General features: G+C 43.0%; 1 protein-coding gene across 4 annotated transcripts in view; it reads right to left on the bottom strand.

Annotated features, from left to right (window-relative positions):
* MYO15B (myosin XVB) overlaps window positions 1–18,288 on the bottom strand; it is a 91,426-nt gene that overhangs the window by 13,828 nt on the left and 59,310 nt on the right. For all 4 annotated transcript variants that reach the window (XM_040438791.1, XM_040438792.1, XM_040438793.1 and 1 more), the window contains exons 32-37: window positions 18,100–18,173; window positions 17,947–18,023; window positions 5,931–6,049; window positions 4,878–4,972; window positions 4,714–4,791; window positions 2,460–2,556 (exon numbers count right to left, since the gene is read on the bottom strand). In XM_040438791.1, the coding sequence (XP_040294725.1) occupies window positions 2,460–2,556; window positions 4,714–4,791; window positions 4,878–4,972; window positions 5,931–6,049; window positions 17,947–18,023; window positions 18,100–18,173 (540 nt within the window). The remainder of the gene's footprint in view (window positions 1–2,459; window positions 2,557–4,713; window positions 4,792–4,877; window positions 4,973–5,930; window positions 6,050–17,946; window positions 18,024–18,099; window positions 18,174–18,288) is intronic.

Raw genomic sequence — 18,288 nt, 5'->3', positions numbered from 1 at the left:
AGCTTGCAAAAATGCCAGTAAGCTGCCCTAAGTGGGTTGTTCACCATGAGGGGCCTTTCGGGCAGATCTCCCCACACCGCCAGACTTGTGGAGGGAATCATACTTGCCAGCTCCCCGCCACTGGGTTCCAGCTCCTTAGATCGCCCACCACCCCTGCCACTCCCTATGCACCAAACCTGAGGAAGGAAGCACGCTGCACCTTTTCATTGGTTGTAGTGGCAACATTGACCCCTATCAAACCGGATCTTGATGCGCAGAGACCGGAGAGTGGCAGGGTACCGAAGGAGCCAGAAAGCAGGTAAGCATGCTTCCTTCCTCAGGTCCGGTGGCATCTGCCTGAAAGGCACCCAGGCTAAACAACCCCTTTAAATGCCACTGCGAAAAAACTCAGGGGCAAATTTACTAATCCTATAAATGGAGTAAATTCAGACAGGCTATCTAAGTGCTCCAAGGACGGACACTTTGGTCTAACTCAATACCAAATATTTGTTGGCGTAGTTTGAGAATTTTACTCCATAATTGTGGCGTAATTTTGGCACAAAGTGTCGCATCTTGGACCATGCCTTTTCCTACAAAGCTACATCCCCTCCCATGAAGCTACGGCCCCTGCTGAGCAAAGTACTAAGGATTTCTAAAGAACTAGATGTTGCAAATTTGCACCAAAAATGTGCCAAATTGCAACAAATTTTGGAAGTTTACGACAGTGTCTAGGTGCACCGACATTAGTAAATCTGGTGCAGCAGTGTAGGGCATTTTATAACTTCTAAATAAGCAACAGGGAGACGCGGTGATGCGACGCCCAAGACACTCCCAGCTAATAATAGTAAAAGTAACTTCTAGGGTGAGGGAGGATGTGTAATACTAAACTTTTACTAGGTATAAGATAAAATGCACAATGCACCAAAATAGTAACAAAAATTAGACAAAAACAGAAAATGGAGGCTATTTTCTGATAAGAACCCCCATATCGATAAGGAGTCATTCATCAAAATTAGCAGGTGACAGTAATGGTAAACTGAACGATCTTACCAGATCCTGTAGCAAACCTTTGTGATTCCAGTGTTTAAAAGAGGAACCTCTTGGTTCTTTAGGGATCCTGGCGTCTGTTCAATAGCAATGTAGACAGCAATGAGGAGACTTGTATCCCTATTAACACCCTAAAATAGGAGAAGGGGGCACCTACATTGCCCTACCTATCTATACAGAGCACCCGCCCCAAAAGGGGCGACCCCATCCGGATACCTGTCCCTATATCGGCCAATTCCCTATTTGTAGTCCATAATACTCTCAACATGACACGTTTCTGTCTAAATAACTCATCAGGGGAGACAAAGACTAAAACATTATTGCCAGTTGCTGGTAGGCAGACCACCCAGACCCAAGGGGTATTATTTGGCATTCCCGATCCCACTGGCGGGCATGCTTTAACTAAAGGGCATGCCATTTGCATACCTGATCTCACTGGCGGGTATTTGCACTTATAAGAGGCATGCAGCCCTTCCCTCCCTTTTTTCTTGATTAGCTGGCAAGTATATCTTACAAGACATCAACAATTTTTGGCTCATATATAACGTTTTAGTCTTGGTCTCCCCTGATGAGATATTTAGACAGAAGTATTAGGGACTACAAATAGGGAATTGGCCGATATAGGGACAGGTATCCGGACAGGTCGCCCCTTTCGGGGCAGGTGCTCTGTGTAGATAGGTAGGGCATTGTAGGTCTCCCCTTCTCCTATTTTAGGGTGTTAGTAGAGATAGAAGTCTCCCCATTCCTGTCTACATTGCTATTGAACAGACACCAGGATCCCTACAGAACCAAGAGGTTCCTCTTTTCAACACTGGATCTGGTAAGATCGTTCAGTTTACCATTACTCTCACCTGCTAATTTTGATGAATGGGTCCTTATCGATCTGGGGGTTCTTATCAGAAAATAGCCTCCATTTTTTTTGTTTTTGTCTTGTTTTTGTAACTATTTTGGTGTGTTGCGCATTTTAGCGTATGCCTAGTAAAAGTTAAGTATTACACATCCCCCCTCACCCTAGAAGGTATTTATACCATTTTATAACTACTACTCTAAAAAAAACTAAAAAAAAGGACAAAACAAACAGAATTTATTGTAAAAAAGACAACTCTCCTGACGTGAAATAGAGTTTTTTATGCATTGAGACGTTCTTCTGTTATTTGTGCTGGAAATACATGAATGGATTGACAACTGGACGTTCTCATGACACTTGTCAAAGGGGAGTGTCACTACGGTCTGACAGTGTCAGATTGTGTAGAGCCACACCCTATTGACCAACACCCAGTTCATTTCATTAATTTATATGTTTCCAGGAGAAATAAGAGGAACAGCGCAGTGGTAAGTACTAATAAAAAAAATTGCAAAACAGGCATGTCAGGGGAGACGACCAGTTCTCTTTAGGTGTTCTTTTAGTGCATCTGCAAATAAGTAGACGTTACCTTTATTTTTGTTGGCATATACAGCAAATTCTTCCACTTCCCTTGTTTCTGTGACCAATATCTGCTCGCAGATTTCTGGTACAAGGTCAGCTGCAACCTAGGTGCAAGGGAAGAGAAAGATCTGATTGTAGGCTGTGTAAGGGCTCAGGCACACAAATGTTTTTGCTTTCAGTGTCCGTTAAGTTGGTTTTTTTTGCATCCCCTATGCGAAACCATTCACTTCAATGGGTCCGCAAGAAACGGAAGTGACTCCGTGTGCATTCCATTTCCGTATGTCCGTTCCGCAAAAAAGATACAACATGTCCTATTCATATCCGTTTTGTGGACAAGGATAGGCATTCTTACAATGGATCCGCAAAAAAACTGGAGCACATTCACCAGAACTTCTTCTGTGACTGATTCTCTCTAAAGGGGTGTTCCCATCATACAGAGAGATGGCATATTGCAAAAGGTCAGCCATTTCTTAATTATAGCTTTCACATGGTCTCCTGACTGGAAAATGTACGTAATAATACAGTATATAAACTGATGTTAATGTAGGCCTGAAAGAAAGCTATAACTTCCCCTGGTTGAAGCTGTAATGGCAACCACATTTTTGTCACAACGTTTCCAGTAACAGATGTAACTAAGGAACAATTGTTCTTTATAGGATTTGTGTGTTAAAGAGGACCCGTCACCTCTCCTGACAGGTCTGGTTTAGTAACGACTTGCATTCCCCATGTAATAACAATTCTGGAGCATATATTCGTATTATGTTGTGCCATTCCTGTATTATTCCCGCTAGAAGTTATGAATGAATTGCCAGCAGTTTACAATGAAGGTCCGGCTGGGTGTTACCAGTTGTAGTTACTAAAACAGGCATGTCAGGAGAGGGGACAGCTCCTCTATAAAGCATACTCACATAAAATAAAAAAAAGCTTGCATAATGGCTGTTCTTCATTGTAGAATCATAACTCTGAAGGAGCAGGTCTTTATTGGGCTTCTCTAATGTCTTCCTTAGCCATATTATTCCATATTATTCCCCTCTTCATCTGCACAGCTAAATGCATTTCTCTCACAAGCAGAGGGCGTCTCCCTTCTATGTAATGTGCCAGTACTGTAAGCAGTAACCTTAGTTCCCACTATGTTTGTTTTCTTCTAGAGAGCTCAGAAAGCTGATAAGGAGGGAGATATCAGACTTACAGACGCAGTGTAGAAGCAGGTTTTTTTTTTTTATTAGACTCAGGATCTCAGCTAACTCTGTCATGCCCCCATTTCCTGTAAACCGTCTTCTGTGTCTCTGTTACTAGAGATGGATCTAGCCTAACAGTCAGTGGACAGCAAATTAGGTGGAAGTGAGACCCCTAGTGGCCAAGTTTTGGTCTGGTTCTTCTCTGTATATTTGACCCCACCTTGTATATTATTTCATTATTTGATGCATTATTTGGATTTTTAGAAACTTCTATATTCAGATAATTTTTGCGCTATTGTGTGCTAAGAAAACCATTGACTTGCATCAATATACAGGAAAAATGGACTTTCACACAATGAACCATAAGTGTCCCTCTTTGACTGTCCAAAAAGTTGGGAGGTATGACATATCCTTCAATAGTTTATTTTAGAGATGAGCGAATTTCCACTTATGAAATTCGTTCACACTTAGTTTGTTGGTAAAAGGTGAATTGCGTTATGGATTCAGTTACCACGGACCATAACGCAATTCTATAACGGAATGCCTTTAGAGGCATTCCGTTATTTATTCCGTCATAATAGAATTCTGTAGGCAGCAAAACGGATCCGTACCGTTTCCGGTACCGTCTCCTGATCCCGAGTTCTCTCCTGCATAACGGAAACGGGACGGATCCGTTTTGGAACCCACAGAATTTTATTATGACGGAATGAATAACGGAATGCCTCTAAAGGCTTTCCGTTATGCATTCCGTCATAGAATTGCGTTATGGTCCGTGGTAACTGAATCCATAACGCAATTCACCTTTTACCACCAAACAAAGTGTGAACGAATTTCATAAGTGGAAATTCGCTCATCTCTAGTTTCTTTTAATAAATAGCGGTAGATCCAACAAAATTACAAAAAGTACAAAAAAAGTGGGACGTTTCGACTAATACATAGTATTGCTTGAGAAAGACTAGGTATTAGTCGAAACGTTGCACTTTTTTTGGTTCTATTTAATAAAAGAAACCATTGAAGGATGTGCTGACGTCGATTGTCTTTTCTGGAACTATAATAAGTAATCATTGAGCCTCTAATACTCACTGTAAAGGTCTTGACTTTCGTTATATATTCTACTCCCCCGGGTAAGTTGATGACCAGTCTTCGAGATACTAGTCCATTCTGTAAGAAGAATGTCAGAATAGAGCAATGTTCTGCACAGGGCAACACTGTTATCGGCCCCCCAGCATCCAATAAATGGTAGTTACCAGGAGTGCTTCCAGTTCTTTGCGCGGGGGCAGGTGCTTGCGCCCATGGTACAGCAGCGTGTGACGAAGGTGTTCCTGGCAGTTCCGAGAAATCTCTGTATATGCACATATAGAGAGTAGAAATGACACAAAGATAATACACATACAATCTAAACTTCTTCATCTACAAGAACCGTAGAGATCATGCTTAGGCCTGTGCTCACATTGTCCCCAGAAAGCTTCACAATTTCCCACTCTCAGACATAGACTACATGCACATGACTGTACATGTTTTGCTGTCCGCAAAAAAAACGGACATCATCCATATTCCATCAGGTTATTTTTGCAGATCAATTGTAACAATGTCTAAAACGGACAAGAATAGGACATGTTCTATTTTTTTTGCGGGGCTACGGAACAGACATACTGATGCGGTCAGCACACGGTGTGCTGTCCGCATTTTTTGTGGACCCATTGAAATGAATGGGTCTGCATCCTATCCGCAAAAAAAACTAAACGGACACGGAAACAAACAACGTTCAGGTGCATGTAGCCATACTCTAGGTACGCTAAGTTTACAAAAGTCAAAGCATTTGGAGTGCAACTTCAGGGGATACAGATGTGGCAATCACACCCAGGTCTCAAAAAGTCCCTCTGCTCCATTTCAGGAGACCAGTACTGTAACTGACATGGGAAGTATGAGGAGGAGGAGGAGGGGGGCGCTACAAGTTACACATCTATGTTAAAGGGGCTTTGTCACCTTTTAACTTTCTGTTACAAAAATTCTCCAGTTGTGAGAAATTCTCTTTACTTCATTATAATGGCAACCCCTGGTGTTTGATCTGCATGGTAATTTAAGCGTCCATCTACTGAGGTGGTCGCGCGTACTCAGTTCCATCAGTTCTACTGTTACAAGCTGTGACATTTCAGGGACATGCCAGAGCTCCAGCAGAAAGGACATGCCGCCCCCCCGCACATCGGTACACGGTAATGAAGTCTACTGAGCTACCTTATAACAGATGCATCCTGCATAAAAAGAAAAAGAAAGCACAGCGCAGGATATGGCATACCTACCTTGATATTGGCCCTCGGTATCCTGCAGATACTTGGTAACACATGGCAGCAATGTGGGGCTAGGTAGGAAGTATCCAGTAAGAAGGCTCAAGAGCATCCAGCCTTGGTTACAGCTCTCACTACAGGGGCACAGAGAAGTAGCAGTAGTAAAAGGTAATGTAGGGTTTGGTGATGTAGCATCTTCATATTTCATTTTTTTTCTTCATATTTTTAGTTTCTGTGGTAATTTGGACATTGCTTCTTCACCTGTGAATGGACTGGCCAATGATACTTGCTAATAAATGTCTGATAATTGTGACCAAAAATAGGCAGAAACTGCAAAGGACGTGGTTTCAGATTCATCGTGTTCCCTATGGAATTGACTTCATGTGCGGCACGCGACCATTGAGGACAGTGATTGGCTGCAGCGGTCATGTGCCGTATCCAGATGCATCACTGCAGCGGTTTGTTAACAGTGGCAGGAGGACCAGACCAGCGCCACAGAGAACATTGGAGAAAGGGGTCAATCTAAGATCATTTTTTAGGCTATTGAAGGTCTTGTCTGGGATTTATTTCAGACAACCCCTTTAGTGATACATTGAGTAGTTTGAGATATTTTCTTCTATACTTTTACTATATTCAGGTTTGAGTTGACATCTAGATAATCCCCTTAAGGCCTTATGCACACGGCCGTTGTTTTGGTCCGCATCCGAGCCGCAGTTTTTGCAGACCCATTCACTTCAATTAGTCCGTTCTGTGGCCCCGCAAATTTTTATTTTTTTTAAAGAGGACCTTTCATGGGTCCAAAGAATATGAACTTAGTAGCAGCGGCGCCCAGGGATCTAAGTGCACTTACTATTATTCCTGGGCGCCGCTCCGTTCGCCAGCTGTGGCCCCCGGTAATTTCTCAGCATTCGGTCCAAGTAGGAGGAAACCTCCCTGGCTCTGAGCTCTGCGCTGTGATTGGACAGCGCTGCTGTCAGGGAGAAGGATAGACACTGGCGTCTCCTCCTACTTGGACCGAATGTTGAGAAATTACCGGAGGCCACAGCTGGCGAACGGAGCGGCGCCCAGGAATAATAGTAAGTGCACTTAGATCCCTGGGCGCCGCTCTATGTAGGCTGCTACTAAGTTCATATTCTTTGGACCCATGAAAGGTCCTCTATAACATGTCCTATTCTTGTCCACAAATAGGCAGTTATATTAAAGGCTGTCCGTGCCGTTCCACAAATTGCGGAACGCACACGGAAGCCATCCGTGTTTTGCGGACCGCAAAAACCGGAACGGTCGTGTGCATGTAGTCTAATAGTGAAGTAACTTTTAAGGAATTTTTCAAACACTTTGCTTTAGCTAGTGTGTACTTACATTTTGCCCTATTGTCACCCACAGCTGTGCAGCATTTATGCACAATGTGTGCTATTTGTATGGGAGTCATTTGCTCTATATGCTACATATATACACTATCTGGATACAACACTAACTGGGAGCCGTATGTAGTGTTTATATGGATGTTATAGACACTATCTGGACTCCACACTATTGAACTGTATGTAGGATTTATATTGGTGTTATAGACACTATTTAACTGTACTTAGTATGTATATAGATGTTATAGCCATTCTTTATCCAGACGCTATATACACTATCCGGATTACCATATACTGTACATTATCTGAATTCTACACTATTTAGCTGGGAGCCGTATGTAGTGTTTATCTGGATGCTATAGACACTATCTGGACTCCACACTATTAAACTGTATGTAGTATTTATCTTGGTGTTATAGTCACAATTTAACTGTATAAATTATGTATATAGATGTTATAGCCATTCTTTATCCAGACGCTATATACACTATTCGGATTACTACTGTATATACCTTATCTGCATTCTACACTATATATCTGGCAGTTGTATGTAGTATTTATATGGATGTTATAGCCACTATTTATCTGGATGCTATATACACTAACTACACTGTACACTATATAATGGGAGTTGTATGTAGTATTTATATAGATGTTATAGTCACTATTTACTATATACTGTACAATATCTGCACGCTACACTATATAATGGGGTTGTATGTAGTAGTTACAGGTACACAGATGTTATAGTCACTATTTATCTGGATGCTATATACACTATTTGCACTGTACACTATATAACAGCAGTTGGCTTCTCAGCTTTTCCATGGCCAGGTGTGTGTTATTCCCTCAATATCCCAATTAAAATGAGCAGATAAATGGTCCAGAGTTCATTTCAAGTGTGCTATTTGCATTTGGAATCTGTTGCTGTCAACTCTCAAGATAAGATCCAAAGAGCTGTCACTATCAGTAAAGCAAGCCATCATTAGGCTGAAAAAACAAAAACAAACCCATCAGAGAGATAGCAAAAACATTAGGCGTGGCCAAAACAACTGTTTGGAACATTCTTAAAAAGAAGGAACGCATCGTGAGCTCAGCAACACCAAAAGACCCGGAAGACCACGGAAAACAACTGTGGTGGATGACCGAAGAATTCTTTCCCCGGTGAAGAAAACACCCTTCACAACAGTTGGCCAGATCAAGAACACTCTCCAGGAGGTAGGTGTATGTGTGTCAAAGTCAACAATCAAGAGAAGACTTCACCAGAGTGAATACAGAGGGTTCACCACAAGATGTAAAACATTGGTGAGCCTCAAAAACAGGAAGGCCAGATTAGAGTTTGCCAAACGACATCTAAAAAAGCCTTCACAGTTCTGGAACAACATCCTATGGACAGATGAGACCAAGATCAACTTGTACCAGAGTGATTGGAAGAAAAGAGTATGGAGAAGGAAAGGAACTGCTCATGATCCTAAGCATACCACCTCATCAGTGAAGCATGGTGGTGGTAGTGTCATGGCGTGGGCATGTATGACTGCCAATGGAACTGGTTCTCTTGTATTTATTGATGATGTGACTGCTGACAAAAGCAGCAGGATGAATTCTGAAGTGTTTCGGGCAATATTATCTGCTCATATTCAGCCAAATGCTTCAGAACTCATTGGACAGCGCTTCACAGTGCAGGTGGACAATGACCCAAAGCATACTGCAAAAGCAACCAAAGAGGTTTTTAAGGGAAAGAAGTGGAATGTTATGCAATGGCCAATTCAATCACCTGACCTAAATCCGATTGAGCATGCATTTCACTTGCTGAAGACAAAACTGAATGGAAAATGCCCCAAGAACAAGCAGGAACTGAAGACAGTTGAAGTAGAGGCCTGGCAGAGCATCACCAGGGATGAAACCCAGCGTCTGGTGATGTCTATGCGTTCCAGACTTCAGGCTGTAATTGACTGCAAAGGATTTGCAGCCAAGTATTAAAAAGTGAAAGTTTGATTTATGATTATTATTCTGTCCTATTACTTTTGAACCCTTAACAAGTGGGAGGCACATATGCAAACTGTTGTAATTCCTACACCGTTCACCTGATAATACCCTCAAATTAAAGCTGACAGTCTGCAGTTAAAGCACATCTTGTTCGTGTCATTTCAAATCCATTGTGGTGGTGTATAGAGCCAAAAATTTTAGAGTTGTGTCGATGTCCCAATATTTATGGACCTGGCTGTACATTATCTGGATTCTGGGAGCTGTATGTAGTATTTATCTGGATGTTATAGTCACTATTTATCTGGATGCTATACACTATCTGGACTCTACACTATATAATGGGAGTTGTATGTAGCATTTATATACAGTTGCAAGAAAAAGTATGTGAACCCTTTGGAATGATATGGATTTCTGCACAAATTGGTCATAAAATGTGATCTGATCTTCATCTAAGTCACAACAATAGACAATCACAGTCTGCTTAAACTAATAACACACAAATAATTAACTGTTACCATGTTTTTATTGAACACACCATGTAAACATTCACAGTGCAGGTGGAAAAAGTATGTGAACCCCTAGACTAATGACATTTCCAAGAGCTAATTGAAGTGAGGTGTCAGCCAACTGGAGTCTAATCAATGAGATGAGATTAGAGATGTTGGGTACAGCTGCCCTGCCCTATAAAAAACACACACCAGTTTTGGGTTTGCTGTTCACAAGAAGCATTGCCTGATGTGAATGATGCCTCTCACAAAAGAGCTCTCAGAAGACCTACGATTAAGAATTGTTGACTTGCATAAAGCTGGAAAGGGTTACAAAAGTATCTCCAAAAGCCTTGCTGTTCATCAGTCCACGGTAAGACAAATTGTCTATAAATGGAGAAAGTTCAGCACTGCTGCTACTCTCCCTAGGAGTGGCCGTCCTGTAAAGATGACTGCAAGAGCACAGCGCAGACTGCTCAATGAGGTGAAGAAGAAACCTAGAGTGTCAGCTAAAGACTTACAAAAGTTTTTGGCATATGCTAACATCCCTGTTAGCAAATCTATGATACGTAAAACACTAAACAAGAATGGATTTCATGGGAGGATACCACAGAGGAAGCCACTGCTGTCCAAAAAAAACATTTCTGCACGTTTACAGTTTGCACAAGAGCACATGGATGTTCCACAGCAGTACTGGCAAAATATTCTGTGGACAGATGAAACCAAAGTTGAGTTGTTTATTTTTTTTGAATCAAATCGTTTTTATTAAACAATAAATACATATTATAACATAATACAATATGTTGACTTTTTCTTTCTTTAAATTATCCACGATGCAGATTCAGTGAACAACAATACTCATAAGTATATCACCACTCAGTATTATCATGAATCCATACACTACATATACCTTTGCTAAAACATATTATGGGCAAAAAAAATTACCAGAAACTTGACCTTTCCAAACTCCCTCCCCCCCTTACCCTACCCTAACCCCCCAACCCTAACATTGGTCTTGACCATCACATGACTATATAACCACGTGGGTATGAGATAACCATTCAGTCCACATTTTTTCAAACTTCTGAGGGCACCCTCTCTTCACAAACACCCCTTTTTCGAGTACCAGCATGTCATGCACCTTCCGTTCAAACTCACTCAGTGTAGGCGGACTCCCCTGGATCCACCTCATAGCGATCAGTTTCCTGGCCACATATAGCAATCTCCCCGCAGCTACCCTAACCGGTTCATTTCCTCCAATTTCAGACACATACCCCAGAATACACACCTTAGGATCTTTTTGAATTCTTAATGTCAATTTACTATTAATCATCTCTACAACTTCCTCCCAATAATTAGCAACTACTGGACAAGACCACAACATATGTAACAAGTCTGCACCATCTTCCATACACTTTGGGCACTTGTCATCACCTCTTACTCCTATCTTTTTCAGGAACACCGGTGTTTTGTACACTCTGTGTATAATAAATAGTTGGGACAGTTTGCCCTGTTCACTTAGAGACACCTTGGGGACTGCTTCTAAAATATCTTCCCACATATCCTTAGACATATCCCCCACGTCAGCCTCCCACTTTTTCATTCTTGAAAGCGGATATCCCTCTAAGAATTTTTCCATTAGAAGAGCGTACACCTGTGATATTAACCCTCTTTTTCCCCCTCCCGACGGAAGAACAAGCTTATGGACCACCTCCATTTGAGCTATCACACATCCCTTCCGCATCGTGACCCCAAGGGCATGTCTTATTTGAAGATATTTATAAAACCACTCCTTGGGGATATTAAATTCCTGCTGCAGGCTTTGAAATGACTTACATGTCTTGTCCTTAATTAATTGTCCAATTCTCGTCACTCCATAAGTTTCCCAGTTCCTAAGTCCTGGTATGGCCAATAGTTCTGGCAACAAGTGGTTCTTTCCAATAGGTGAAAGTTCACTAATACCTCCCACTCCTCTTAGCAGCTTCACTTTTGCCCAAACTTTTTTCATGAGTTCAATCAGAGGAAGTTTTTCCCTCCCTGCATGCATTCCTAAACCTTCCAGAATGCCCATGAGGTCACGACTGCCCAGCCAATGCTGCAATATCTGCCCAGTCATATCCGGTGCTTGTAGATCAATCCATCCCTTAAAATGCTGACATTGGGAAGCCAAAAAATAAATCCATGCGTTAGGGACAGCTAAGCCCCCTTCCGACTTAGAATACTGCAATGTCTCCAGTTTGATCCTAGCCTGTCCATACTTCCAAGTAAGATCTCTAAATATAGAGTGAATTTTCTTAAATCTATCCAGAGGGATCCAAACTGGAGCATTATTCAGTATATATAACAGTTGGGGCATCATAACCATTTTTAAAAGGTTAACTCTACCTACCACCGAAAGAAAGAGCCTACACCATGACCTCACTTTAAGCCTAAAAGTAGCTAGCAAAGGGGATAGATTTAGTTCTTCAAAATCCGCTAGTCTCGGTGTTATATGTAATCCCAGATATTTAAATTTATCCACCCAGGGCACCAAACTATCTACTTGTCTGCCTACCAGGGCCTGCCCGTCAATTGGCATCAAAGAGGATTTCTGCCAGTTTATCCGTAGTCCGGAAAAGCTACCAAATCTGTCAATCAATGCCATGGCCGTATCCAGGGACGCACCAGTATCGCCCAAGAAAAGTAGGGTATCATCAGCGTACATAGCCACTTTATTATGCAGTTCACCATATCTAAACCCCTCTATACTTGTAGATAAGCGAATATGCGCCGCCAACGGCTCTATTGCAAGAGCAAACAATAAGGGCGACAGTGGGCATCCCTGTCTGGAACCCCTGGCGAGGGGAAAACAGTCTGATAATCCTCCATTAGCTCTAATTCTCGCCTTAGGGCTAGAATACAGAACCTGTACCCACTGAATGAACCGTTCACCAAAGCCCATAATTCTCAGGACCCCCCACAAATACCTCCATTCCACACTATCAAACGCCTTAGCGGCATCAAGCGCAAGCAAGGCCCTGTCACCACCATTGTCCGCCGGAATATTTAAACTAGTGTACAGCCTACGAAGGTTAATAGCCGTTGATTTTCCTGGCATAAATCCCGTCTGATCCGGATGTACTATGGTCAGAATTACCTTGGACAGCCTGTTCGCCAACACCTTCGCCAGTAGCTTAACATCAGCCGTGAGAAGTGAAATTGGCCTGTAGGAATCCGGTATTTTAGGATCCTTCCCAGGCTTAGGCAAAACCACAATTATAGCTTCCTGCATCGAATGTGGTAACGAACCTGCCTCCAATGAGTGCTCAAACACCTTAAGTAATTCAGGGAGTAATATCCCCTGTAGTTTTTTGTATATCTCTACTGGGAGACCATCAGCTCCAGGGGCCTTACCACTTGCCATGTCCCCAAGTGCAGCTTCCAGTTCCTCTAGTGTAATCGGCTCCTCTAGCCTCTCTCTATCTTCTTCTGACAGCACCGATAACTGCGCCTCCTCTAGGAAATCCTTCAGGGCCTCATCAGAACTAGATCCAGTGGAAGTATATAGAGATACATAGAAGCTTTTTAAAATTCCTAATATTCCTTTTGTGTCCTGACAACTGTTCCCCCTGTCATCTCTCAACTCCTGAATACAAGAGGAGCCTCTCTGAGCCTGCGAGACCACTGACAACAAATGACCCACCTTCTCTCCTTCCTCAAAAGATCTCTGACGGTAAAAGCTTCTCTTTCTATCTGCGGCCTGTACCAGATGACATCTCAGCTGCTCCTGAGCAACCTCCAGCGCCTCACTACTAACCATGGTGGGGGATCTACTAAACTCTCTCTCAGCCTCGGACACTAGTACATGCGCCTTGACATCCGCCTCTCTGGTCCTGGATTTATGTTTGTTGATTTCTTTCATCAGAACTCCCCTCAGAAATGCTTTCATGGCGTCCCATACACCTGGTATCGAAGCCGACCCTGTATTGATATCAAAAAATTCCTTAATTTCCATAGAAATCCCAGATAGGTCACCCAACACATTCAACCAATGAGGATTACACTTCCACAGCCTCGGTCCCTGTCTGAGCACCCCCAGGCACAAGTCAATCTGCACCAGAGAATGGTCAGACAACGACCGAGGATGATAAACAACATCCCTAACTAGTGGTAGCATTATGTCGTTAACAAGGGCCAGATCTATACGCGATAGTGAATGGTGCGTGGCGGATCTACATGAATATTCACGCTTATCCGGGTTACGCCGTCTCCATACATCTTGCACTCCTACCTCACCCAAAATATTCCTGAGAGCCGCACTCCCCGGTGAACCACCTGCTCCCTCCACCCGGCATCTATCTAGGGAGTCATTCATCGTGCAATTAAAGTCCCCAACCAACAGCCACGGCAGCCCAGGGAAGTCCGCCACAAAGCCCATGATCTCTCTTATTAATGGGGAAGCAAACGGTGGAGGCACATACACAGACACCAGCACCAGCTGTATTCCATCCACCTTACACACCACACACACATACCTGCCCTCAGCGTCCACACACTCCTGCATATGTTCATACCTGATACTCCTATGCACAATCATACTTACACCTCTAGAATGAGAGGAATGAGTTGAATGTAACGCATGGATCACCCAATTTTTATTCATCCAGTGTAAATTTTCTCCTGTCAAATGCGTTTCCTGAAGACAACATATAGCCGGCTGAAACCGCCCCAGATACTGAAAAATACACTGTCTTTTCCGTGCTTCAGCCATCCCTCTCACATTCCAGCTTAAGATTCTAATCGCCTGTGACATGGTAAAATTTTAAACCATATTTGAATCTCACACCCCATTCAGATAACACTCGCTCATAGTTCAAGACCCTAACCTTCCCCCCCAACCTTTTCCCTACCCCCCCACCCCCCTCCCTCCCTCTCATACTCAGGTTACTGTAGCTGGGGAAACCTTTCCCTTTCTTATCCACTTCCCACATTAAAACAAGGCAATCCGAGAGCAACATGCCCTTCAACCTACAATAAGCATAACAATTTATAACACTTTTCCTCAGGTAGAGAATCCTCCCCACAACTGAGAAATACATTTTACTATCATTACCGCCTGCTCCCTCCTCAGGAACTACCATTTGGTAGCATTACATAATACACTCCCTAACTGGTGCAACATTTAAAGCAATCCTAGAGTGTAAATGCATATATAACTTAAACATAAGAAACGTATATCTGCCTCCTTCAAGTGTCCAGGGCCCCACTTCTCAATTGTCGCTCGTGGACGTCCAGCCACTGCGTCGCCTCCTCCGGATCTTCAAAAAATCTGGTGGATCCCAATGCCACCACACGCAGTTTAGCAGGAAACAGCATAGCGTACTGGACTTGTAGAGCTCTCAGCCTTTTCTTTATATCCATAAATCTGCTTCTCCTCCGCTGCACTTCGTTGGAATAATCCGGAAATATGGATACTTTCACCCCATTCAGGACCATCTCCTCATTGTCCCTAGATTGTCGCAGGATAGTGTCCCGGTCTTTAAAATGGAGTATCTTCGCCAGTATGGGACGGGGAGGTCTGCCAGGCGGAAGCGGCCGCATGGGGACTCTGTGCGCCCGCTCCACCGCATATAATGAGGATAGACCTTTTTCATGAAATAATTGGTGCAGCCATTTTTCCACAAATTCGGTGGCATTATCCCCCTCCGTCTTCTCTGGCACACCCACAATCCGCAGGTTATTCCTTCTGGACCTGTTCTCCAGGTCATCTGTTTTGGCGTATAACGCCGCTATATCTTTAGCAGATGATTTTGCCGCCATTTGCATAGGCTGGATAACGTCCTCAATAGTGGACACCCTCTTCTCCAATTCAGAGGTGCGTTCTGTGATTTTGTGTAGGTCATGCCTAATTAAAGACACATCCGACCTCAGGCTACCAACCTGTACTGTAAGCACCTTCAGTGTGCTGTTACAACTGGCCACAGCGGCCATAATATCTTTTAGAGTAGGCTCTGCTCCATCCACAACTTTAGGGCCTACCGCGTCTTTTGCCGGCCGTGCAGGGGTTAATGGCGGCCAATTTACCGCGTCCAGGGTCTCCCCGTCGGTGGATTCATCCTCTTGTCCAGAGGAAACCTGAGCGTCCATCTCCTTCTCCTCAGCCCAGTCTCCCCCAGCACTCTCCGTGCGAGCAAACCTGCTCAGCTTTGCGGCAGCCGTCTGTCTCGTCTTGGGCTGTAAGGCCGGCCCCTCTTCTTCCTCGGCGCCATGCCGACTCTCCTCTGGCCTGTCACAGCGCGGCCCTTTACCGGACTTTCTAGGCATGTCGGGACTCAAAAGATCAGCACCACACTCTCCTGTCTCCTCTCAACCACCAGGTAGGCAAGGATCTGCGAAATAGGGGGTTGCTACCACTCTAAAATCAGGATGTCTGCAGGAGCTCAGTGCGGTGCGACCTACTCCATGCGCTCTCAGGCCACGCCCCCCAAAGTTGAGTTGTTTATAAGAAACACACAACACTATGTGTGGAGAAAAAGAGGCACAGCACACCAACATCAAAACCTCATACCCAAACTGTGAAGTATGGTGGTGGGGGCATCATGGTTTGGGGCTGCTTTGCTGAGTCAGAGCCTGGACGGATTGCTATCATCGAAGGAAAAATGAATTCCCAAGTTTATCAAGACATTTTGCAGGAGAACTTAAGGCCATCTATCCACCAGCTGAAGCTCAACAGAAGATGGGTGTTGCAACAGGACAACGACCCAAAGCATAGAAGTAAATCAACAACAGAATGGCTTAAAAAGAAGAAAATATGCCTTCTGGAGTGGCCCAGTCAGAGTCCTGACCTCAACCCAATTGAGATGCTGTGGCATGACCTCAAGAAAGCGATTCACACCAGACATCCCAAGAATATTGCTGAACTGATACAGTTCTGTAAAGAGGAATGGTCAAGAATTACTCCTGACCGTTGTGCATGTCTGATCTGCAACTACAGGAAACGTTTGGTTGAAGTTATTGCTGCCAAAGGAGGTTTGACCAGTTATTAAATCCAAGGGTTCACATACTTTTTCCACCTGCATAGTGAATGTTTACATGGTGTGTTCAATAAAAACATGGTAACATTTAATTCTTTGTGTGTTATTAGTTTAAGCAGACTGTGATTGTCTATTGTTGTGACTTAGATGAAGATCAGATCACATTTTATGACCAATTTGTGCAGAAATCCATATTATTCTAAAGGGTTCACATACTTTTTCTTGCAACTGTAGATGTTATAGTCTAGTCACTATTTATCTGGATACTACATACAGTACGCCATCTGGATTACTATATATTCACATTATCTGGACTTTACACTATATATCTGGCAGTTGTATGTAGCATTTATATAGATGTTATAGCCACTATTTATCTGGATGCTATATACACTATCTGACTCTACAATGGAAGTTGTATGTAGCATTTATATAGATGTTATAGTCACTATTTATCTGGATACTATATACTGTACGCTATCTGGATTACTACATATACAGTATCTGGACTCTACACAGTATATCTGGGAGTTGTATGTAGTATTTATGTAGCTGTTGTATTCAACTTTTATCTGGATGCCATAAGAGATTTTTTTTATCTGAATGCTTTTTTAAAAAAACTGAAGTCTTAAAAAAAATTAGATTTTTTTAAAAAGAACCTGTCTTTAGTTTTGAGGCTACTACACCACCAGTGTGTCACAGCTGGGGTGTAGCTTATGAGATGCACATGTTACATACAACAGGCTGTTTCAGCTTTATGTACCGTAGTTAAACTTATAAATTATTGCACAATTTTCAGCTCCTCCTAGTGGTGGTTACAACCAGCCATAAGTTTATTATTGACATGGTTTTTCCCATCTATAGGATATGCTGTGAGTGTCTAATAAATGCGTGCCCCACTTCAGAGACCCACAGCTATTTGCAGAACTGGGGTCCCCTGATGGAGAGGTGGGCGTGCATGCTTGGCTTTATCCATTCATTTCTATAGGAGCTCCAAAAACATAGCAGGTACAGGACACCTCACTGGAGATAGGTGCAGGTCCCAGAGGTGGGACTTGCATTTATCACACATTTATGGCATATTCTTCGGATAAATGTCCAACATGGAACTTCTTTAGGTCCATGACTGTGTGAAGGAAAGAAGGAGATCTGGAACAGTTGTGATCAGCAGATTTGGGTTACTCACTGTTTAGGGTTCTCAGTAATCTGTTTCAGAATTTGGCAGTAAACCTCGTCTCTCAGAAAAGGTTTTTCTCTGCAGAGCTGTTGGGAAATAAATGATTAATATTTAAACTACTTCTTTATGTATCTCAAACCTTCCATAACGCCTCTTCCTTACCACTAGTATTTCGTAAATACACTTCACGTCATCCGGCTCCCTGTACTGCTGGTCCCTCATGAATCTCATCAGAGCTGGATAAAAAAACATATTACCGACATATTATCCCCAGACCCCAACCTATAATGGGCAGGGCTTATGTAAACCCCAGCCAGAAGTGGGTGTTCAAGGTTGGGTTTGGGGTATGAC

Source organism: Bufo bufo, chromosome 6 (assembly GCF_905171765.1).
Source record: "Bufo bufo chromosome 6, aBufBuf1.1, whole genome shotgun sequence".
NCBI classification, from domain to species: Eukaryota; Metazoa; Chordata; class Amphibia; order Anura; family Bufonidae; genus Bufo; species Bufo bufo.
Note: the sequence above shows the minus strand (reverse complement) of the source record. Positions and strands in the feature narration are given on the sequence as shown.